Below are 25373 nucleotides of genomic sequence, written 5' to 3' on the forward strand. Positions count from 1 at the left end.
TGCCCACAAACAAAAAACAGTGTTTCCCAGGTCATCCAATGGGTTTAGGTGAATAGTTTTGAGGGGATTTCTATGCTTGTGCCATGCTGTGTGGTTCAGTCATGGTAATGGACCATGACACCTTAGTGGAGGCCATGGGCATAGATTGTGTGTGAAAGAGTTTGATCCTTTTTAATCTGTCTTTAATTGGGTGCTGGTTCACCCCCCCCCCATCACAACCTGTTCCCTTCCATCACAACCTGTTCCCCTCCATCACAACCTGTCCCTCTCCATCACAACCTGCCCTTGCCCTCCCTTGTTCCTCCTTGGATATCCAGGCACTCACTTAGATATTTGTTCCAGGAGTGTGTGTGTGTGCTTTCCTCTCCCAGGGATACACCAGGTTGGTCTCCTTAGCTATCTCCTGACCTTAGCAATGAGCACGTCTTGGCTTCATACTGCGTGGTGTTTTATGGCCCATGATAATAGTTCAGGAAGGTTGTAACTTGAAAAGTATGCGAACAACCCTGAGGGATAGCTGCAGTGGCAGCCTGCCTGTCCCGTTCCATCTCTCGCTTTGTGCTCTGCTCTGGAGACGGCAGCAGCACCGGTCCTCCCGGAGCTCAGAGAACACATTGATTAGTAAAAGAAGCAGGGGACAGCAGCAGGACTGTATCTTTTAGTGACTCCAGGACTGGACTTCTCTTGCCAAAGAAGACAAAGAGGAGGAAAAAAGAGAATGAAGAATGTTTTTCCGTTTGACGCCGGATCAGTGTTTCAAGATGTCCTTCTGAGAGTCCTGGGGATTTTTTCAGATCAGGGTTGGATTCATAGCTGATGAGAGTCTGTGTCTGGTGCTGCTGACCAACTGAAGGTGTGAAGATCAGCCTTCAACCAAGGCACTTAAAAAACACATAATAAACCTGAGTCCTTTGTCTTTCTCTCTGGTGGACCCACCCTGACACTGGTTGCTAACAGGATAGTTAGTACAGTATTCACCTTAATTCAGGCAATCCAAGGGACAACCCTTAATAAGGACCCCTGGGGATATATTAGTTGAGTGTAGCACTGTCAGGGTCTCACTGCATCCCAAATGGAGCCAGGGCTCTGGTCTAAAGTACTGCACTATAAAGACAATAGGGTAACATCTGATAAATATGTCTATGTGACCAATCAACAATTTGATTTGATGTGGGACTTAGCCCGGCACTGCCGTGGCTTCCCCTCCCAAGGGTGTGTCCATTCCAGGGGCAATCTGTCCTGCTGGGGTAGGGCAAATCTGTCCTACTGGGGTAGGTGCAGTCTGTCCTGCTGGGGTAGGGGAAATCTGTCCTGCTGGGGTAGGGGGAATCTGTCCTACTGGGGTAGGAGTAGTCTGTCCTGCTGGGGTAGAGGAAATCTGTCCTGCTGGGGTAGGGGAAATCTGTCCTGCTGGGGTAGGAGCAGTCTGTCCTGCTGGGATAGGGGCAATCTGTCCTACTGGGGTAGGAGCAGTCTGTCCTGCTGGGGTAGGGGAAATCTGTCTTGCTGGGGTAGGGGCAGTCTGTCCTGCTGGGATAGGGGCAATCTGTCCTACTGGGGTAGGAGCAGTCTGTCCTGCTGGGGTAGGGGAAATCTGTCCTGCTGGGGTAGGGGCAGTCTGTCCTGCTGGGATAGGGGCAATCTGTCCTACTGGGGTAGGAGCAGTCTGTCCTGCTGGGATAGGGGCAATCTGTCCTACTGGGGTAGGAGCAGTCTGTCCTGCTGGGGTAGGGGAAATCTGTCCTGCTGGGGTAGGGGCAGTCTGTCCTGCTGGGATAGGGGCAATCTGTCCTACTGGGGTAGGAGCAGTCTGTCCTGCTGGGATAGGGGCAATCTGTCCTACTGGGGTAGGAGCAGTCTGTCCTGCTGGGGTAGGGAAAATCTGTCCTGCTGGGGTAGGGGAAATCTGTCCTGCTGGGGTAGGGTGAATCTGTCCTGCTGGGGTAGGGGAAGTCTGTCCTGCTGGGGTAGGGGTAATCTGTCCTGCTGGGGTAGGGGGAATCTGTCTTGCTGGGGTAGGGGAAAATCTGTCTTGCTGGGGTAGGGGGGATCTGTCCTGCTGGGGTAGGGGAGATCTGTCCTGCTGGGGTAGGGGAAATCTGTCCTGCTGGGGTAGGGTCAGTGTGTCCTACTGGGGTAGAGGCAATCTGTCCTGCTGGGGTAGGGATAATCTGTCCTGCTGGGGTAGCAGCAGTCTGTCCTGCTGGGATAGGGGCAATCTGTCCTGCTGGGGTAGGTGAAATCTGTCCTGCTGGGATAGGGGCAATCTGTCCTGCTGGGGTAGGGAGGGTCTGTCCTGCTGGGATAGGGGCAATCTGTCCTGCTGGGATAGGGGCAATCTGTCCTGCTGGGATAGGGGAAATCTGTCCTGCTGGGGTAGGGGATATCTGTCCTGCTGGGGTAGGGGATATCTGTCCTGCTGGGGTAGGGGAAATCTGGCCTGCTGGGGTAGGGGAAATCTGTCCTGCTGGGGTAGGGTCAGTGTGTCCTACTGGGGTAGAGGCAATCTGTCCTGCTGGGGTAGGGATAATCTGTCCTGCTGGGGTAGGAGCAGTCTGTCCTGCTGGGATAGGGGCAATCTGTCCTGCTGGGGTAGGTGAAATCTGTCCTGCTGGGGTAGGGGAAATCTGTCCTGCTGGGGTAGGGGAAATCTGTCCTGCTGGGGTAGGGGAAGTCTGTCCTGCTGGGATAGGGGCAATCTGTCCTGCTGGGATAGGGGCAATCTGTCCTGCTGGGATAGGGGAAATCTGTCCTGCTGGGGTCGGGGAAATCTGTCCTGCTGGGTTAGGAGCAGTGTATCCTACTGGGGTAGAGGCAGTGTGTCCTACTAGGGTAGGGGAAGTCTGTCCTACTGGGGTAGAGGCAGTGTGTCCTACTAGGGTAAGGACAGTCTGTCCTGCTGGGGTAGGGGAAGTCTGTCCTGCTGGGGCAGGGGCTGTGTGTGATGGGGGTAGGGCTGTGTGTGATGGGTTAAGGGCTGTGTGTGATGTGGTAGGGGCTGTGAGTGATGGGGTAAGGGCTGTGTGTGATGGGGAAGGGGCTGTGTGTGATGGGGTAGGGACTGTGTGTGATGGGGTAGGGGCTGTGTGTGATGGGGTAGGGGATGTGTGTGATGGGGTTGGGGCTGTGTGTTATGTGGTAGGGGCTGTGTGCGATGGGGTAGGGGCTGTGTGTGATGGGGTAGGGGCTGTGTGTGATGTGGTAGGGGCTGTGTGTGATGGGGTAGGGGCTGTGTGTGATGGGGTTGGGGTTGGGGCTGTGTGTGATAGGGTAGGGGCTGTGTGTGATGGGGTAGGGGCTGTGTGTGATGGGGTAGGGGCTGTGTGTGATGGGGTTGGGGCTGTGTGTGATGGAGTTGGGGTTGGGGCTGTGTGTGATGGGGTTGGGGTTGGGGCTGTGTGTGACGGGGTAGGGGCTGTGTGTGATGGGTTAAGGGCTGTGTGTGATGGGGTAGGGGCTGTGTGTGATGGGTTAAGGGCTGTGTGTGATGGGTTAAGGGCTGTGTGTGATGGGGTAGGGGTTGTGTGTGATGAGTTAAGGGCTGTGTGTGATGGGGTAGGGGCTGTGTGTGATGGGGCAGTGGTAGGGGATGTGTGTGATGGGGTAGGGGCTGTGTGTGATGGGGTAGGGGTTGTGTTTGATGGGGCAGGGGTAGGGGCTGCGTGTGATGGGGTAGGGGCTGTGTGTGATGGGGTTGAGGTTGGGGCTGTGTGTGATAGGGTAGGGGCTGTGTGTGATGGGGTAGGGGCTGTGTGTGATGGGGTAGGGGCTGTGTGTGATGGGGTAGGGGCTGTGTGTGATGGGGTTGGGGCTGTGTGTGATGGAGTTGGGGTTGGGGCTGTGTGTGATGGGGTTGGGGTTGGGGCTGTGTGTGACGGGGTAGGGGCTGTGTGTGATGGGTTAAGGGCTGTGTGTGATGGGGTAGGGGCTGTGTGTGATGGGTTAAGGGCTGTGTGTGATGGGTTAAGGGCTGTGTGTGATGGGGTAGGGGTTGTGTGTGATGGGTTAAGGGCTGTGTGTGATGGGGTAGGGGCTGTGTGTGATGGGGTAGTGGCTGTGTGTGATGGGGTAGGGGTTGTGTTTGATGCGGCAGGGGTAGGGGCTGCGTGTGATGGGGTAGGGGCTGTGTGTGATAGGTTTGGGGCTGTGTGTGATGGGGTAGGGGCTGTGTGTGATGGGGTAGGGCCTGTGTGTGATGGGGTAGGGGCTGTGTGTGATGGGGAAGGGGCTGTGTGTGATGGGGTTGGGGTTGGGGCTGTGTGTGATGGGGTTGGGGCTGTGTGTGATGGGTTAGGGGCTGTGTGTGATGGGTTAAGGGCTGTGTGTGATGGGGTAGGGGCTGTGTGTGATGGGTTAAGGGCTGTGTGTGATGGGTTAAGGGCTGTGTGTGATGGGATAGGGGCTGTGTGTGATGGGGTAGGGGTTGTGTGTGATGGGTTAAGGGCTGTGTGTGATGGGGTAGGGGCTGTGTGTGATGGGGTAGGGGCTGTGTGTGATGGGGTAGGGGCTGTGTGTGATGGGGTTGGGGTAGGGGCTGTGTGTGATGGGCTTGGGGTTGGGGCTGTGTGTGATGGGGTAGGGGCTGTGTGTGATGGGTTAAGGGCTGTGTGTGATGGGTTAAGGGCTGTGTGTGATGGGGTAGGGGCTGTGTGTGATGGGTTAAGGGCTGTGTGTGATGGGTTAAAGGCTGTGGGTGATGGGTTAAGGGCTGTGTGTGATGGGGTAGGGGCTGTGTGTGATGGGTTAAGGGCTGTGTGTGATGGGTTAAGGGCTGTGTGTGATGGGTTAAGGGCTGTGTGTGATGGGGTAGGGGCTGTGTGTGATGGGTTAAGGGCTGTGTGTGATGGGTTAAGGGCTGTGTGTGATGGGGTTGGGGTAGGGGCTGTGTGATGGGGTAGGGACTGTGTGTGATGGGGTAGGGGCTGTGTGTGATGGGGTAGGGGCTGTGTGTGATGGGGTAGGGGCTGTGTGTGATGGGGTATCGGCTGTGTGTGATGGGGTAGGGGCTGTGTGTGATGTGGTAGGGGCTGTGTATGATGTGGTAGGGGCTGATTTCAGCCTCTTTATACTGTAGGCTCTATTTGATGACCCTGTCGTCTGCCCACTAAAGCCCCTATGTGGCTCTGCCCAGTGTGTTGCTGTACAGCCACTATTAGGCCACTTTAACGGTCACTACGGGGATTGTGCTTTAAGCCATTTGCTTTGTGACATTCCCCATTGAGCTGGATATTGCCACCCACACACTCCTTTGAATGGCCTCTGAATGGTGAAGACATTTGCCAGACTTGTACATCCTCTCAATAGCCTTGGTTTGGTTGGAGTGTGAGGAAGATGTATTGATGCATTGATATTCATCATCTTCTTGGAAGAGTAGTCAAGTCATTTTCTTTATGGTTAGACAGTATATCAGTATATCTCTTTCTATAAGAGTTGTCATTGTTACTGATACTGACTAGACTGCAGTGAACTCTTTTGCGTGTAAAGGTGAGGATTTTCCCCGTTTCACCAACCTTTATTTCAATGTAATGACTAAGTGTTTATTTGAGGCCTGCTTCAAAGAGCTGCAGTATAATGAAGAGCCCATAACGCCAGCTCATCTTCTCCCTGATTATAGTCCTCATGTTTGTCAAATGAAAGCGCCACTGACTGACTGACAGACAGACTGAAAGATCATGTTGTTGGGGAATTGTAGATGTTGCTATAAATCATCATAGGCATTTTTCAATGTCAGGGCTTGACAGACTGATACTCTTTCTCTCACTTCAGTCACTGTAAATGTCTTGTTTATACAAGTGGAAATGGCTGCCATACTTCCCTCCGTAGTCATAGTTCACTCCAAGATCAACTTGGGGAACTCTGCTTTACACAAATTGGCTGAAAATACAAAGTATTATTATGTTGATCCTCGGATGTTGCCCAAAGTACACAGTCTTGTTGGAAAATGGTGTTCAATTTGGTGTAAAAGCTTTGGCTTCTCTTGAGTTGGAGACATGATCATAATCATTCTGGCACATCCAACTTGGATCAACCATACCGGCACAGACATCTTGGATCAACCATACCGGCACAGCCATCTTGCATCCAAAATACCAGCACAGCCATCTTGGATCAACCATACCGGCACAGCCATCTTGCATCCAAAATACCAGCACAGCCATCTTGGATCCACCATACCGGCACAGCCATCTTGGATCCACCATACCGGCACAGCAATCTTGGATCCACCATACCGGCACAGCCATCTTGGATCCACCATACCGGCACAGCAATCTTGGATCCACCATACCGGCACAGCCATCTTGGATCCACCATACCGGCACAGCCTTCCTAAGCTTATCACATTGTTATGTTCTAACTTTAGAAACGGTTATAAAATATTTGAATAACTGTGGTGATGGCTTAAGCAGACCAAGTTTAGAGACATCATCATGAAACCCTGCTCCTAACCAGTGTTTAGTGACGTCATCATGAAACCTTGCTCCTAACCAGTGTTTAGTGACATCATCATGAAACCATGCTCCTAACCAGTGTTTAGTGACATCATCATGAAACCATGCTCCTAACCAGTGTTTAGTGACATCATCATGAAACCATGCTCCTAACCAGTGTTTAGTGACATCATCATGAAACCATGCTCCTAACCAGTGTTTAGTGACATCATCATGAAACCATGCTCCTAACCAGTGTTTAGTGACATCATCATGAAACCATGCTCCTAACCAGTGTTTAGTGACATCATCATGAAAACATGCTCCTTTTTATCAACTCTATTGTGATGAATTCTAAACTTGTCTTGTATGAGACAAACCACTGTATACAGTAGGTCTAGGATACAGATACAGACATTGCCATTGTGTGTGATCCCACATCACATCACAAACAACACTCTAATACACTGGTATTCAAACTCTTTAAGCTGGGACCCATTTTTTTTGCCAGAATCTCAGGGGACACAATTTTTTCCCATAATAATTTATTGCGACCACTCCACAAATCTAATGACACAACCTTAAAATCTGTACATTTAGATTTTAACATCAACAAATAACCTTCAATTCATTGCATTTTCATCTCTTATCAAATTATATTTTTCAAATACGTTTGTATATTGCCCCATACAATAATCTGTACTCTTAATATTTTGCCCCCCCCCCAAAAAAGACATATATATACTACCATTCAAAAGTTTGGGGTCACTTAGAAATGCCCTTGTTTTCCATGAAAACATACATGAAATTAGTTGCAAAATGAATAGGAAATACAGTCAAGACATTGACAAGGTTATAAATAATGATTTCTATTTGAAATAATAATTGTGTCCTTCAAATTTAGCTTTCGTCAAAGAGTCCTCCATTTGCAGCAATTACAACCTTGCAGACCTTTGGCATTCTAGTTGTCAATTTGTTGAGGTAATCTGAAGAGATTTCACCCCATGCTTCCTGAAGCACCTCGCACAAGTTGGATTGGCTTGATGGGCACTTCTTACGTACCATACGTCAAGTCCACAGGGTATGGCATGGCGTTGCAAAATGTAGTGATAGCCTTCCTTCTTCAAGATCTCTTTTACCCTATACAAATCTCCCACTTTACCACCACCAAAGCACCCCCAGACCCTCACATTGTCTCCACTATGCTTGACAGATGGCATCTTTTCATTTTTTCTGCGCCTCACGAATGTTCTTCTTTGTGATCCGAAAACCTCAAACTTAGATTCGTCTGTCCGTAACAATTTTTTCCAATCTTCCTCTGTCCAGTGTCTGTGTTCTTTTGCCCATCCCGGAGTCACCTCTTCACTGTTGACATTGAGACTGGTGTTTTGCGGTACTATTTAATGAAGCTGCCAGTTGAGGACTTGTGAGGTGTCTGTTTCTCAAACTAGACACTCTAATGTACTTGTCCTCTTGCTCAGTTGTGCACCGGGGCCTCCCACTCCTCTTTCAATTCTGGTTAGAGCCAGTTTGCGCTGTTCTGTGAAGGGAGTAGTGCAAAGCCTTGTACGGGATCTTCAGTTTCTTGGCAATTTCTCGCATGGAATAGCCTTCATTTTTTACAGAACAAGAATAGACTGACGAGTCACAGAAGAAAGTTACTTGTTTCTGGCCATTTTGAGCCTGTAATCAAACCCACAAATGCTGATGCTCCAGATACTCAACTAGTCTAAAGAAGGCCAGTTTTATTGCTTCTTTAATCAGAACAACAGTTTTCAGGTGTGCTAACATCATTGCAAAAGGGTTTTCTAATGATCAATTAGCCTTTTAAAATGATAAACTTGGATTAGGTAACACAACGTTGATAGACTGACGGGGTGGCAGGTAGCCTAATGGTTAGAGCATTGGACTAGTAACCGAAAGGTTGCAAGATCAAATCCCTGAGGAGACAAGGTACAAATCTGTTGTTCTGCCCCTGAACAAGGCAGTTAATCCTCTGTTCCTAGGCTATCATTGAAAATAAGAATTTGTTCTTTACTGACTTGCCTAGTTAAATAAAAGAATGTGCCATTGGAACACAGGAGTGATGGTTGCTGATAATGGGCCTATGTAGGTATTCCATTAAAAATCAGCTGTTTCCAGCTACAATAGTAATTTACAATGTCTACACTGTATTTCTGATCAATTTGATGTTATTTTAATGGACAAAACATTTGATTTTCTTTAAAAAATAATGACATTTCTAAGTTTTATTTTTTTATTTTTTTTAAGGCCCCAAACATTTGAACGGTATGGTGTATATAGAGATTTTAGCGACCCCATTGCAGTTCCCCCGCGACCCTGACTTTGAATATCACTGCTCTAATAGAATCTAATCTGAACAAAGATGATTTTAACCTTTGACCTATTTCCCCACTCCCCAGACGTCTAGCGAGGGCAGACACTCAGTCCGGATCTCAGGAGTCAGCACCATCGACTTCCGGGCCGGATTTTCCAGGAAGCCCACTCTGGACTTCAAGATGACCTCCAGCCGGCCGGTTCAAGGTCAGTAAGGTCACGTGACCCACATCGTTGTACCATCATACACCTGCTCCTTTAGTTTGACTGGAAATGGTGGGATGTTACCTTTTGGAAAAATAGCTATCTTTTGTGTGCTTTACCTTAATTTCATGTTTAAGTTTCAAGGATATTTGGTATTAGTTTTTTCAAATTATTTGGAGATTTATGAATCGGACAAATTTGACACTATTCTTATCATCCTCTCATTGTCGTCACCTAACCTCCCCCTTTCTCCCCCTTTCTCCCCCATCCCCCTCCCTCCCTACCTCCCTCCATCTATCCTAACCTCCCTCCCTCCCTCTCTCCAGGTATCGCCACTTACATCCTGCTGAACACCACAGGGCTGTCCCATCCGGCGCGAGCTGATAGGCTGGAGCTTGTATCAATCACAGGCGGTGTGATTAAGACCCTCCCAGTGCGGTACTATCCCAACACTGGGACGGGAAGTCCCCTGACAGGAACCATCTGGAACATCACAGAGTTTGTCCCGCCGAAAGAGGCCTTCTTCCTGCGGGTCACAGGTTATGACAAGGACGGCTTCCTGTTCCAGAGGGTCTCCAGTGTGTCCTTCTCCAGTATTGTTCCTGGTCAGTTACCTGCACTAACAGTGGTTTTGTCAGTGGTAAAGGGCTCTGGTCAAGTAGTACACTATATAAGGAATTTGGGAGGCAGCCAGTGACCCCCCCCCCCCCCCCCCCCCCCAGTGACTCCCCCCCCCTCCCCCCAGTGACCCGCTAACAAGTGGTTTAAGATAAATTCTATTGTATATTTCCCACTGGATAGTTTTAGACTAGGGTTCCCAATGTTAGTACATGTTCTGGATGTTAACAATAACAATGTTTGTCCGTTCTTGCCCTACCCTGTTCCACCCCTAACCCCTGCCAGATGCACCTAAGGTTGTGATGCCCCCCACCACCCCGGGGTACTACCTGCAGAGAGGGACCATCTCCTGCCAGGTAGACAGCCTCATCCCCTTCACCCTGCGCTTCACCAGGGAGGGGAAAAGCCTGGGTGTCGATCAGCTCTTCAGGTAATATAGGACACTATTTGGGAGGGAGGGGAGGGGAGAGGGAGGCGAAGGAGGGGAGGGGAGAAGGAGAGGGAGGATAAATGGAAGCATGTGAAATGAATGGCGTTTCCAATACAGTCTGAAGGCATTCAATAAGCATCATATTATTAGCTAGATAGGGGGCTCCTAGTTTTACACACATCATCCAATCTCTAATATCTCCCTGTTCTAGGTCTTAAATCACATCATGGCACAGTACAGTATGTGAATGTTTTGTGTCTCTGTCCCTCTGGCAGGGAGTCAGCCAATGCATTGTGGGAGCTGGCCCAGGTGACTCTGAAGGATGAGGGCTTCTATGAGTGCATCGCCATCAGCAACGCTGGGACAGGACGCGCCCGAACCTTCCTGGATGTCTCAGGTAGGACCATCCCCTGACCCCTGACCCATACCGCTCTGTCATCTCTATGGCAACACAGGCCAAGTCAGTGTACGTCAAGCAGAATGGTCTGGGAACCAAAAACGACATACCTGACTTCATCTTACTCTCAGAACTATGTATCTGACTCCATCTTACTCTCAGGACTACATATCTGACTCCATCTTACTCTCAGAACTACATATCTGACTCCATCTTACTCTCAGAACTACATATCTGACTCCATCATACTCACAGAACCAGGGGCGCAACTTTCACTGGGGGCATGTTCCCGCCACATGCTGTTTGGAGTGTTTATCCAACTGGATAAAAAAAAATAATAATAATAAATGTCCCCCCCACTTCTAAAACCAAAGTTGCGCCCCTGCTCAGAACTATACATGTGACTCCATCTTACTCTCAGAACTATACATGTGACTCCATCTTACTCTCAGAACTATACGTGACTCCATCTTACTCTCAGAACTATACATGTGACTCCATCTTACTCTCAGAACTATACATGTGACTCCATCTTACTCTCAGAACTATACATGTGACTCCATCTTACTCTCAGAACTATACATGTGACTCCATCTTACTCTCAGAACTATACATGTGACTCCATCTTACTCTCAGAACTATACATGTGACTCCATCTTACTCTCAGAACTATATATGTGACTCCATCTTACTCTCAGAACTATACATGTGACTCCATCTTACTCTCAGAACTATACATGTGACTCCATCTTACTCTCAGAACTATATATGTGACTCCATCTTACTCTCAGAACTATATATGTGACTCCATCTTACTCTCAGAACTATATATGTGACTCCATCTTACTCTCAGAACTATATATGTGACTCCATCTTACTCTCAGGTTCCCAGGGTATAGGACACTTGAGTATTAATTAACCAATTAGCCATGGCATGGTTAGATACCGCCCATCTAAAGAAGTGACTCTATACATTACAATACATTACATGTGGAAACATTAAGTAGTGGTGTACAATGGAACCCACAATAAGTATTTTTCTCAGCTGGGGGTTGTATGATTACCCTACACATACACTCATTCAAACACACACTCACACACACGGACGCACACACACACGGACGCACACAAACACGGACGCACACACACACACACACACACACACACACACACACACACACACACACACACACACACACACACACACACACACACACACACACACACACACAGCAGTGGGGATGGATTCCTGAAGTGAAATGTAGCGGTAAGTGAAGCAGGTTTACTTCATGCTCATTGGGACAGAGCCTTAGAGAACACGGTGATGATGTAAGGCTACAAACCAAGCCCCAGGGGACGTGGGTTTGGCTTTTATAGGGCTCAGGGTTAGTGCGTGTTTATCCTGTACCCCCTGTTCCCTGTGGGCCTTGGTCAAAACTAGTGCACTATATAGGGAATAGGGTGCCATTTGGGACTTAGCATGGGGGAGAACCTTGCTCTCAGACTGACCTCTGTCTATGCCTCATAGGCCTCTGGCCATGGGCCATGGTTATGCATGATATGTAAGGTAATGTAGCACAGAGTTATGGGTCATGGTTATGTGTGATATGTAAGGTAATGTAGCACAGCCTTATGGGTCATGGTTATGCATGATATGTAAGGTAATGTAGCACAGCATTATGGGCCATGGTTATGCATGATATGTAAGGTAATGTAGCATAGCATTATGGGCCATGGTTATGCATGATATGTAAGGTAATGTAGCACAGCGTTATGGGCTGTGGTCATGCATGATATGTAAGGTAATGTAGTTCAACATTATGGGACATGGTCATGCATGATATGTAAGGTAATGTAGCACAGCATTATGGGACATGGTTATGCATGATATGTTGGATAATGTAGGACAACATTATGGGCCATGGTTATGCATGATATGTAAGGTAATGTAGCACGGCATTATGGGCCATGGTCATGCATGATATGTAAGGTAATGTAGCACAGCGTTATGGGCCATGGTTATGCATGATATGTAAGGTAATGTAGCACGGCATTATGGGCCATGGTTATGCATGATATGTAGGATGATGTAGGACAACATTATGGGCCATGGTTATGCATGATATGTAAGATCATGTAGCATGGCATTATGGGCCATGGTCATGCATATGTAAGGTAATGTAGCACAGTGTTATGGGTCATGGTTATGCATGATATTTAAGATAATGTAGGACAGCGTTATGGGCCATGGTTATGCATGATATGTAAGGTAATGTAGCACAGCATTATGGAACAAGGTTTCAAACCATTTTATATTTACTATGTATTACATCAGAAGGCAACGTTCCATTATCATAACTAAGAACTAGAAACACTGCCTGGGGACCTCTCTCTGTCTCTCTCTTTCTCCCTCTCTTTCTCTCTCGCTCTCTCTCTCTGTCTCTCTCTCTTTCTCCCTCTCTTTCTCTCTCTCTGTCTCTCTCTCTTTCTCTCTCTCTTTCTCTCTCTCTCTCTCTCTCTCTCTCAATCTCAATTCAATTCAATTCAATTCAAAGGGCTTTATTGGCATGGGAAACATATGTTTACATTGCCAAAGCAAGTGAAATAGATAATAGATAATAAACAAAAGTGAAATAAACTGTCACAAATCTTGCTACTGTGATGGCACACTGTGGTATTTCACCCAAAAGATATGGGAGTTTATCAAAATTGGATTTGTTTTCGAATTCTTTGTCGGTCTGTGTAATCTGAGGGAAATATTTGTCCTACATTTGGCAGGAGGTTAGGAAGTGCAGCTCAGTTTCCACCTCATTTCGTGGGCAGTGTGCACATAGCCTGTCTTCTCTTGAGAGCCAGGTCTGCCTATGGCGACCTTTCTCAATAGCAAGGCTATGCTCACTGAGTCTGTACATAGTCAAAGTTTTCCATAATTTTGGGTCAGTCACAGTGGTCAGGTATTCTGCCACTGTGTACTCTCTGTTTAGGGACAAATAGCATTCTAGTTTGCTTTGTTTTTTAAAATTAATTCTTTAGAATGTGTCAAGTAATTATCCTTTTGATTTCTTATGATTTGGTTGGCCAATTTGTTGATATATATGTTGAACAGGGTGGCGCTCGAGCTCTCCTCCCTCCCTCCCTCCCTCCCTCCCTCCCCCCCCTCCCTCCTCCCTCCCTCCCTCCCTCCCTCCCTCCCTCCCTCCCTCCCTCCCTCCCTCCCTCCCTCTGCTCTGGCTTGGTTTTGTCCCAGAGCCAGTGATGTTATAAACAGGGTGACCATTTCACCCCAGTATGTATGTCATCTTCAGTCCTTCAGTCTCCCCAAATTTATATCAGCCCCCTGTAACCCAGGTCAGAGCTCCTTCCCCTCTTTCCTCCTCCCCTCTTCCCCTCCTCCCCTCCTCTCCTTCCCCCTGTTTTTCCATGCATATTTTTGGCAAACCTCTTAGAGATGATTGATGACAGGCCCTATGAAGCTGAGCAGTACAGGGGTAAAGGTTCCCTTCTCTTTGTCTCTCTTCCTGTCTATTTCCCCCCTCTGTGGCTCTCGTTCCCTGTTTACCCCCATCCTTCTCTCTGTCTCACTCTCTCTCTCTTTCTGTCTACCCCCTACTGTTCTCTCTGTCTCTCTTTCTGTCTATCTCCCCACTCTCTGTGTCTCTCTCTCCCTGTCTACCCCTACCCGTCTCTCTGTCTCTCTCTTTCTTTCTGTCTATCTCCCCCTCTCTCCCCCCTCTCTGAGTCTCTCTCTCCATGTCTACCCCCTACCCGTCTCTCTCTCTCTCTCTCTCTCGCTCTCTGTCTATCTCCCCTATCTCTCTCCCCTCTCTGTGTCTCTCTCTCCCTGTCTACCCCTACCCGTCTCTCTGTCTCTGTCTCTCTCTCTCTCTCTCTCTCTCCCTCCCTCCACAGAGCCCCCTCCAGCAATCACAGTGGGCGGTAACGTGACAGCGACTCCAGGTTCCAGTGCTGTTCTGACCTGCCATGTGGCCAGTACGGTCAAGTTCAACCTGACCTGGCACAGAGGGGGTGTGGACGCCCGGCTGGACCCCCGCCGGCGCCCCCTGGCCAACCTCTCCCTGGACATACACTCCGTTGGCCCCGACGACGCCGGCTGGTACGAGTGTGTCGCCACCAACGAGGGAGGAGTTTCCACCGAACGCATCTACCTCATCGTGCAAGGTGTGTGTGTATTTCTCTGTGTGTATGTGTAAGCCTGGAATTTATTTTGTCCGTCTATGTGTGTTTGTGTATGCATATGTGTACATTTATGTGTGTATGTGTGTCTCACTCCTCTCCACACTGTGTTAGCTGGACTGGAGTATGTCTGGGGGTTCAGATTTACACCGCTGGGGAATGGGGCTCTGGGCAACACAACCTCGCTGCTCCCAAACACAGACCCCCTCCTCGCTCCCAAACACAGACCCCCTCCTCGCTCCCAAACACAGACCCCCTCCTTCGCTCCCAAACACAGATCCCTCTCCCTGCTCCCCAACACAGTCCCCTCTCTCTGCTCCCAAACACAGTCCCTTCTCCCTGCTCCCAAACACAGTCCATTCTCCCTGCTCCCAAACACAGATCCCTCTCCCTGCTCCCAAACACAGACCCCTCTCCTTGCTCCCAAACACAGTCCCCTCTCTCTGCTCCCAAACACAGATCTCTCTCCTTGCTCCCAAACACAGTCCCCTCTCTCTGCTCCCAAACACAGACCCCTCTCCTTGCTCCCAAACACAGTCCCCTCTCTCTGCTCCCAAACACAGATCCCTCTCTCTGCTCCCAAACACAGACCCCTCTCCCTGCTCCCAAACACAGACCCCTCTCCCCACTCCCCAACACAGTCCCCTCTCCTCTCTGCTCTCTCCCCAACACAGTCCTGTCTCCCCAACTTAGTCCGCTCTCCTCTCTCCCGAACACAGTCCACTCTCCTCTCTCCCGAACACAGTCCTCTCTCCCAACACAGTCCACTCTCCTCTCTCCCCAACACAAACCTCTCTCCCCAACACAGTCCCCTCTCCACAACACAGTCCTCTCTCCCCAACTCAGTCCTCTCTCCTCTCTCCCGAACATAGTCCACTCTCCCCTCTCCCCTCTCCCCAGCACAAACCTCTCTCCCCAACACAGTCCTCTCTCCCCAACACAGTCCTCTCTCCCCAACACAGACCTCTCTCCCCAACACAGTCCCCAAACACAGTCCCCACTCCCAAACACAGTCCCCTCTCCCCAACACAGTCCTCTCTCCCCAACACAGTCCTCTCTTCCCTCTCCCCTCTCTCCAACACAGTCCCCTCTCCCCTCTCCTCAACACAGTCCTCTCTCCCCAACACAGTCTTCTCTCCCCAACACAGTCCCCTCTCCTCTCTGCTCTCTCCCCAACACAGTCCTCTCTCCCCAACTCAGTCCTCTCTCCTCTCTCCCGAACACAGTCCACTCTCCTCTCTCCCAACACAGTCCTCTCTCCCCAACACAGTCCCCTCTCCTCTCTCCTCTCTCCCGAACACAGTCCACTCTCCCCTCTCCCCAACACAAACCTCTGTCCCCAACACAGTCCTCTCTCCCCAACACAGTCCCCTCTCCTCTCTCCCGAACACAGTCCACTCTCCCCTCTCCCCAACACAAACCTCTGTCCCCAACACAGTCCTCTCTCCCCAACACAGTCCTCTCTCCTCTCTCCCGAACACAGTCCACTCTCCCCTCTCCCCTCTCTCCTCTCCCCAGCACAAACCTCTCTCCCCAACACAGTCCTCTCTCCCCAACACAGTCCTCTCTCCCCAACAAAGTCCCCCCTCCCCAACACAGTCCTCTCTCCCCCCGTTCCCGGGCCCCTATAACTCACCCTAATGCTTTATGGGACGTGTTGGGGCGCTAGCTAACCCAGGCTTTTCCATTGCAGAGGCAGGACAACTTAGAACAAGTTCCTCACAGGACAGTACATCTCCTCTGTAGTTAGCAGCTCTCTTACAAGGCATCAGGAACACATTGTCTGACAGACAGTCAGGTGGTATCCGACGAGGTGCTCTGGATGCCTTCTGTCAGGAAATGGCGATGTGAGACAGATACAAGGAGTTATTAGCAGATGAGCTCAGCCAAAGGCCATCCAGGCCATCCATTACAGCCCAGGTGGCAGGAGGTGAGAAAGGGATAGAGAGAACAGAGAGCGAGAGAACAGAGAGAACAGAGAGAGAGAGAGAGAGAGGGCAGAGAGAACAGATAGAGAGAGGGCAGAGAACAGAGAGAGAGAGAGGGCAGAGAGAACAGATAGAGAGAGGGCAGAGAACAGAGAGAGAGAGAGAGAGAGGGCAGAGAGAACAGATAGAGAGAGGGCAGAGAACAGAGAGAGAGAGAGAGAGAGAGGGCAGAGAGAACAGATAGAGAGAGGGCAGAGAACAGAGAGAGAGAGAGAGAGAGGGCAGAGAGAACAGATAGAGAGAGAGGGCAGAGAACAGAGAGAGAGAGGGCAGAGAACAGAGAGAACAGAGAGGAGAGATAGAGATAGACAAGAGAACAGTGACATGGAGGAGAGGATGTAGTCACTGAAGACTTCATTTACAGCTATTGAAAATCAATCGTTATCTTGGAAGATTCTTTCACTCTCATTTGTCAGTCTCATTACGTTTAATCAACACACATTTTCACTTCTGTTATTTATCAGCCTCAAGATACCCTTAATTAACCGTAACCTTGACATCAACCGTAACTTGACTCAAAGACCCTCTGTGAGGTGTGATGCTACATGTCATGAGCATAACCTTACCTGTAGAATATGGCAGAATGTGTCAGAAGTGTTCCACTGTGTTCTAGGACTGGCAGAATGTGTCAGAAGTGTTCCACTGTGTTCTAGGACTGGCAGAATGTGTCAGAAGTGTTCCACTGTGTTCTAGAACAAGCAGAATGTGTCGGAAGTGTTCCATTGTGTTCTAGAACAAGCAGAATGTGTCAGAAGTGTTCCACTGTGTTCTAGAACAAGCAGAATGTGTCAGAGGTATTCCACTGTGTTCTAGGTTAGCTCCTGGGCTTGTTCTGCTCTCAGGGCTTTAAGGCACTTAGTTAGTGAGGGGTTACTGAAGGTTATAATACAGTACCGGTGCTGCTGCAGACACGTTTGGAGCGAACTTCTCCACCCTGCCCTGTCATTTGCTCAGCTCATTGAGTGATAAGTTGCTCAATCGACCTAAAAAAAAGTTTCCCAGGGTTACTTGGGTGGTTTTCAGTGTTGCACTCTTGTGTTTTTATCTCCTTCCCTACATCCATCTCTCTTGTTCTCTCTCCTAGCTCTTCTCCTCTCCTCCTCTCCCCCTCTCCTCTCTCTTGTTCTCTTCAACTATCTTCCTTTCTACTCCCTTTAGCTCTCTCTTTCCCCTCTCTCTCTCTCTCTCTCTCTCTCTCTCTCTCTCTCTCTCTCTCTCTCTATGTAACAGCTGTTCCAGGGCCCCTGCTGGTCTTTAATAACCCCCTGGTCAGGTCCATCCTAGTCATTAGGCCAGGTCTTTGAAGTGGGCCAGGGCTACTGACACAGGACAACAGTGGCTATTAAAGGCTATTGCTGAGTAAAACTTGAGAAATATGTCTCGTTGTACTGTAGGAAGCCCCTAGTCCTCAGAGTGACGTCACCGGGTCACCCACTAAAGGGGAAAGACGTGGGGCGAAGAGAAGGTGATGAGAGCAGGTAGAGGTGTGTTCAGACAGACAGCATGTTCAAAGTCTTCCTCTATGTGGGATACAGATGGAAAGTGGGTTATAGATGAGGCCAATGAGATTTATTGTCCAGACGATTCCAAGTCAAGGAATTATATGTACATTTTTTTTTCTCTCTCTCTCTCTCTTTTCATGACCTGATGACAGTTGGCTCCTGTAGTGAGAATTGTAAGGATAGTAGTGGACAGTATCACGACAGCCAAACAGCACCTTTATAACATACTGTAGCTATAGTGCTGTCTCTTCGTAATCATTGTAATGTTTTACTGTTTACCCCTCTATCACCCCTGACCCCTTATTGAGACGTCCTAGGTGAAGGGTGTTATCATAGGACTAACTGTCAGTGTCCAAAGAAAAACAGAAAGAAATAATGAAAACACTATCCCAGTCATGGGGGCAAAGGAATGGACAAATCCTTCTTGGGAATTCCTAGAGGAAATGGGAATGAGAATGGGAGGGTTGTTCTGTATAGAACAGGAAACCCTCCTGTAAGTCTTCTTTGTTGGGAAGTCCGGATCCTGCTGTGGATTTTCTCGGAGCTAGAGCGCACTGGGCTCTGGAGATGATTTTGGCAGGCGGCGAAAATTGGGAAAACACATCACATTCATGAGTTACACATCATGAATCAATTGGAAAATCTTTGCGGATTCAGGTGGCTTTGGGAAGATCTGGAATCAATATTCCTTATTTTTTTAACCAATTAAAAGAGAGATGACGATGAAAGATATTCCGTGAAACATTATTGGTTGTAGTTACGTGCAGCAGTTTTAACGCTACCTAGAATATGCAACTGTTATGTTCTATTAAAGCTATTAGGTGTGAACAAGGCAGAAGAGTGACAACTGAGCCTAAATCTTTAGACAGGTCTGTATCAGGCCATGGAGGTCTGGGTTAGTCTGCTGTCTGTGCCAACTAGCTAGACCAAATCTAAGCCTTATATCTGCATCATCTTTAGCCTTTCATCCAGGTCCGTGCAAAAATTTGAGTCATTAATATCTCTAAATTCATAACATACTAACTGCCTGAGCCTTATATGTGCCTCTGTAGTGAATTATGGTAATTATTTTATTTGCATAGGTCTATTTATTTATGCAACAACACACTCATTCATCACACACTGTAAGCACGCTAGTCACAGTGTCTCCTAAAGACATGATTGACACGAGGAAAAGATGCCCGGCTATCAGCTGATCATTTATGTTGATGTAAATCTGCTAGTTAGCTAGCTCTATTCAACTTTTTACCGATTGTGATTTATCTTCAATAATAACTTCATAATATAGCCTAATATCCATCATCTTCTAACTGATATATGGCTAGTGGCTTGTGTGGATATTATCATAGCCTGGTTAACTAGGGTCTAGGCTACTGTGTTCAGTGCTTCATTTGTAAATCGGGAGGTGCTGGAACAAAAAGTGAGTGTCAGAGGGAGGTGACCTGGGGAGCTCTGAGGTCATGAGAGGGGGTGACCTAGGGAGCTCTGAGGTCTTGAGAGGGGGTGACCTGGGGAGCTCTGAGGTCATGAGAGGGGGTGACCTAGGGAGCTCTCAGGTCATGAGAGGGGGTGACCTAGGGAGCTCTGAGGTCATGAGAGGGGGTGACCTGGGGAGCTCTCAGGTCATGAGAGGGGGTGACCTAGGGAGCTCTGAGGTCATGAGCGGGGGTGACCTGGGGAGCTCTGAGTTCATGAGAGGGGGTGACCTAGGGAGCTCTGAGGTCATGAGAGGGGGTGACCTAGGGAGCTCTGAGGTCCTTAGAGGGGGGTGACTTGGGGACCTCTGAGGTCATGAGAGGGGGTGACCTAGGGAGCTCTGAGGTCCTTAGAGGGGGTGACTTGGGGACCTCTGAGGTCATGAGAGGGGGTGACCTGGGGAGCTCTGAGGTCGTGAGAGGGGGTGACCTGGGGAGCTCTGAGGCCATAAGAGGGGGTGACCTAGGGAGCTCTGAGGTCTTGAGAGGGGGTGACCTGGGGAGCTCTGAGGTCATGAGAGGGGGTGACCTAGGGAGCTCTGAGGTCTTGAGAGGGGGTGGCCTAGGGAGCTCTGAGGTCTTGAGAGGGGGTGACCTAGGGAGCTCTGAGGTCATGAGAGGGGGTGACCTAGGGAGCTCTGAGGTCTTGAGAGGGGGTGACCTAGGGAGCTCTGAGGTCATGAGAGGGGGTGACCTGGGGAGCTCTGAGGTCATGAGAGGGGGTGACCTGGGGAGCTCTGAGGTCATGAGAGGGGGTGACCTAGGGATCCTAATCCATCAATAGTCCAGGCCTAGCTGTATTGGGACACACATATTGTACAGGAAATTATAGTCCTAAACATCTTTCAAAGTTTCACTGACTCACCCAATGATGCGCAGGTCGGGGATGACCGATACGCTGGTGCCTCTCTCTTGTTTTACTTTGTCCAACAATGTTAGCTCTATAGGCCTATTTGGAAGTTGATTAAATACTTTGCTAGCTAACAGCAGACAGGTTGGAGTCTTCTCTTTTCAGCAGGAGCTATTTGCTTTCCAACCTTTGTTTTTCCGCAATTGTATTTCAAATATTGCGAAAGGCCTGTTTTGTCTGCATGCTGTTCGCTGACAGATTCGTCGTGCGTTCTCGACTGTAGGCTATGCCTTGTTATTGGGCTACACACAATCCACAGCTAGGCAATTTTTTTAAAGGAGCTACTGATCCTCTGTGGCTAAATGATAGGCCTACTCAGGGTGTAGTAGGCTATTCTGAATGATTTGATTTCTTTCTGAAAAGGCAGTAGTAATTCTATAACTTTGACCAATGTATTTCAGTATATCAGGGGTGCTGCTGCACCTCCAGGATCCTTCCCGCGGCTATGAGTCCATTTCTATTTTTATTACCGCATTTCAAGCCATGCATGTTTGGATACCGGCGTGGGCAAGCTCTGTACAGGGCAGACTGGGAAAAAGGCACAAGCGGGTGCACGTTAGCTCCGTACAGGGCAGACTGGGAAAAAGGCACAAGCGGGTGCACGTTAGCTCCGTACAGGGCAGACTGGGAAAAAGACACAACCGGGCAAACTTGACGAAGTCACGATGACTTGGGGGCAGTGGGTTCAGAACAACAACTGCAAAAATTGTATGCAAAAAATATATAATTATACCACCATCCAAAAGGCCACTTGGCGAGAGGGAGAGCAAAGGGGCAGGCGCTGGGCACAGGTAGACTCCTATCTGCCTGCTTTCATCACAACGTGTTTATTGATACGCTTGTATAAACCACTGTGCAAGTTAGTCTCACCTTCAAATTTAAAGATATACAATGTACATTTGGTCAGTGGATTATATGAATTGATCTTTGATGGCAGCAATCATGATTGTACCAGATGATTTAAGGATATTCATGTTGCTGTGACCCCCTCCTTTCTTCCAGAGCCCCCCCAGGTGTCAGTGGACCCCCAGCACCAGACCTTTACCACGGGACAGGAAGTGAGAATCAGGTGCTCGGCCAGAGGTTACCCCGCCCCTCACCTGGTCTGGACACACAACGACATGTTCCTCATGGGTTCCAGCAGGTGAGGTCACAACCTTTCACCTCTCACACAGGTCACGCAGGTCAGGAGTGGCAGAAGGCTGCTGTGTCCTGTGTTTGTTTTGTTTGTTGTTGTGCTCAAGGCTCAAGGGTTATCGTGCTTTGGTGGTACTTACATTTACCAAATAACTAAATAATTTAGTCTGAGCTGTTGCTAGGGATCTTCAGATGACTGTGTGCTAATGTACTTCATGGAGTGTTGTCTGTGTTGCTGTGTTATTACAGGTGTGTGTAGATGAGGTTAATGTGTGTGAATATGTATTAACCCTCTGACCTCTGACTCCTGTGCAGACACAGAATGGCCCCTGACGGGAGTCTGATCATTAGGAACATGGAACAGAAGGATGCTGGGTTGTACGGCTGTCTGGCCAGCAACCTGGCTGGGACAGACACTCAAACATCCGTCCTCACCTATATCGGTGAGTAGGACACAACAGACATGCAGACGGACGGACGGACGGACTCCTTTAACCTGTGTTGTGCTCTGTCAGTCTCCCTCTGTCATACTCTCACCCCCCTGGTCTCTTGTCTTCCCCCAGAGTCCCCTGTGGTGATCGTGGTGCTGAGTGAGATTCTGATTGGTCTAGGAGAAACCACCATCTTGGCATGCTCCGCCTCAGGGATCCCCCAGCCGGAGATCAGGTGGTTCAAAGGTAAGGTATGTTGACTTGGAAGCAGCCTCCTGTGTGTGGCAGAGAGGGATGATGAGAAGAGGCCTTCATCTGTCGTTGAGTAGAGAGTGTAGCTTTTATTCCTCAGGACATGAATATCCCATATGGTTACTTAACCCTGACTTTATGGTGTAGAGGGTTGCTTTCCCGCGGGTCCCAACATAGATCATTGCGGCACAGTCTGCATTTTTTCAGACAGACAACTTTGTTTGTCCTGCAGATTATTTGGAAACGGTCGTCTTTCTGCTTTGTATGCGTTGGACCAGGCCTCTTCTTATTGTATTAGAAACACATCTTTGTCGCATTATTCACACACTTAAGAATTCGCTGCTTCACGTTAAGTAGCCTACCTCTCCTCTCCGTGTTGGATGTGCCAGATCAAGTGTGTCTAGTATATGTGTGGTCTCTATGAAATGAGGTAGTCTATGTACGGGCGGAAAATCATGTGATTAGGATATAGATTACTGCAGTGTCTGTAAATAAATACTGATAATGGAAAGAAGTGGACTTGAGGTGCAATCCAAAAATGTGATCGTTGTTGAAAAGGAAAAAGATGCATAGGTTACCATGGTAATCCTTTTCAATAGATATTGATTACCAATTTATTTTGTCACTGCCTCCCGCTCCTAAAAGGTAGGGTATATCCTATAAGTGTCCACTCTCATCATTCTTCTAGTTCAGTAGTAAAAGGTAGGGTATATCCTCTTTTTCGTGATATCCAATTGCATCGCTGCAACTCCCCAACGGGCTCGAGGTGAAGGTCGAGTCATGCGTCTTCCGAAACATGACCTGCCAAACCGCGCTTCTTAACATCCGCGCGCTTAACTCGGAAGTCACCCGCACCGACGTGTTGGAAGAAACACCATTCAACTGACAACCGTGTTCAGCCTGCAGGCGCCCGGCCCACCACAAGGAGTCGCTAGAGCATGATGATCCTCCGCTAACCCAGACAACGCTAGGCCAGTTGTGCTCCGCCCTATCGGACTCCAAGTCACGACACAGCCTGGGATCGAGAGGGAGCGGAATGAAGAAATCAGTCCCACGCAGACATCTAGTGTAGAACTCACTGTTGTAGCCATAGAGAGACACACACACACACACACACACACACACACACACACACACACACACACACACACACACACACACACACACACACACACACACACACACACACACACACACAGAGACATAAACACAGAGACACACACACACAGAGACACACACACAGATACACACACACACACAGACACACGGAGACATACACACCCACAAAGAGACTTCTCATTCACATACCTCTGCGTGTTAGCCTTAATAAATCAGCTTGCCGTGGCCCTGGGCAGACAGGAAGTCGTATGTTTTATAGAGTGCAGAGCAGGAAGTGGAGTGTTTTATCGACTGGTGCACAGGAAGTGCTCCTCTGACACCTCTGACACACTTGACTGACTCAGGCCACCCCGTGGGAACCCTTAAAATGTTCCTGTGTTTTAGTCTAACCCTTAAAACGCTCCTGTGTTTCAGTCTAACCCTTAAAACGCTCCTGTCTTTTAGCCTAACCCTTAAAACGCTCCTGGTTTTAGTCTACCCTTAAAACACTCCTATCTTTTAGTCTATCCCTTAAAATGCTCCTGTCTTTTAGTCGAACCCTTAAAACACTCCTGGCTTTTAGTCTATCATGCTGACCACACTACTCGCATCGTATGCGCGAGCACTGCAAAATAAATGTACACATACACTCATTACACCCACACTCCTCACGTGCACCAACGAGCATTGCAAAGCGCCAAAAAAAAGATGTCAGTTCTATTTGTGACGCTGAACGAGGTACAAGTCCTGCCTCTCCCATCTCGTCATTGGTTTATAGAAGCATATACCCACATGCCATCTCCTCATTGGTTATACCCACGCGGGTGAATGAAAGATGAACTGAGGTCGGTCGGTCGGTCGGTCGGTTGTGGTAATACACCTTATTATGAAAGTTAGATGCCAATCACCATATAAAGTCCAAAGAAGAAACAGTCTGGAAGGAGGAGAGATGACTAGAAATGATTCGCTTGACCGTTTTATCTGTGGATTAATTGTCGGAGTAGAGGACCTTGTGCATTTCAGGTAAAATAACAACCCAACGTTTATATCCCAGGACAAATTAGCTAGCAACAGCAAGCTAGCTAATTATGACAAATTAGCTAGCAACTGCAATATAGCTAGCTAAATTGCCATAAATGCTTAATGCTTTTCGACCTGTCCCAAAATTAATATAATTGGTTCAGAGTATGTTTAGATATTTCAACCTGCGTGTCCTGATCGCGTTTGGTGTCGGGGGACAAAATCAATTTGCGCACGATGGCACACTTGGACGCACGTTTGGACATGGTGTAACCCTAACCCTCCTGTCTTTTAGTCTAACCCTTAAAACGCTCCTGTTTTTTAGTCTATCCCTTAAAACACTCTCTTTTTCATTCTGCTGCTCTGTCCACTCATTCTTTGAACGAGAAAGACAAAGAGAAAGATGAAGAGAACACACAAGAAGAAAGAATGAATGATGCAAATGTTCATTCTCATTTCATAAAAATTTGCTGCAAACAAACACACAGCATTTGATAATATTTCATTGGTTTTGCTCACCTCAGGTTATGTACTTGATAGGTTTTGCTCGCCGGAAATAGAATAGAAAATAATAAGCTGAAGACCATACTATTTACCAAGAGCTTTCATCTATCTTTTTCTTAGCCGTCTATTTACCACCACAAACCGATGCTGGCACTAAGACCGCACTCAACGAGCTGTATAGGGCCCTAAGCAAACAAGAAAATGCCCATCTAGAGGCGGTGCTCCTAGAGGTGGTGATTTTAATGCAGGGAGACTGAACTCCATCTTACCTCATTTTTACAAGCGTTTCACCTGTGCAACTAGAGGGGAAAAACTCTAGATCACCTTTACTCCACGCACAGTCACGGGCTTCATTAATAAGTGCATCGACGATGTATTCCCCACAGTGACCATACATACATATCCCAACCAGAAGCCATGGATTACAGGCAACATCCACACTGAGCTA

The 25373-nt window shown here is 48.4% G+C and overlaps 1 protein-coding gene across 2 annotated transcripts in view; it reads left to right on the plus strand.

Moving 5' to 3' along the window:
• hmcn1 (hemicentin 1) overlaps positions 1-25373 on the plus strand; it is a 236670-nt gene that overhangs the window by 69892 nt on the left and 141405 nt on the right. For both annotated transcript variants that reach the window (XM_045687880.2, XM_045687881.2), the window contains exons 7-14: positions 8852-8972; positions 9296-9574; positions 9873-10017; positions 10293-10414; positions 14324-14593; positions 21486-21627; positions 21936-22063; positions 22184-22297. In XM_045687880.2, the coding sequence (XP_045543836.2) occupies positions 8852-8972; positions 9296-9574; positions 9873-10017; positions 10293-10414; positions 14324-14593; positions 21486-21627; positions 21936-22063; positions 22184-22297 (1321 nt within the window). The remainder of the gene's footprint in view (positions 1-8851; positions 8973-9295; positions 9575-9872; positions 10018-10292; positions 10415-14323; positions 14594-21485; positions 21628-21935; positions 22064-22183; positions 22298-25373) is intronic.

The sequence above is a fragment of the Salmo salar genome, chromosome 10 (genome assembly GCF_965601325.2).
Source record: "Salmo salar chromosome 10, fSalSal1, whole genome shotgun sequence".
Taxonomy (NCBI): Eukaryota; Metazoa; Chordata; class Actinopteri; order Salmoniformes; family Salmonidae; genus Salmo; species Salmo salar.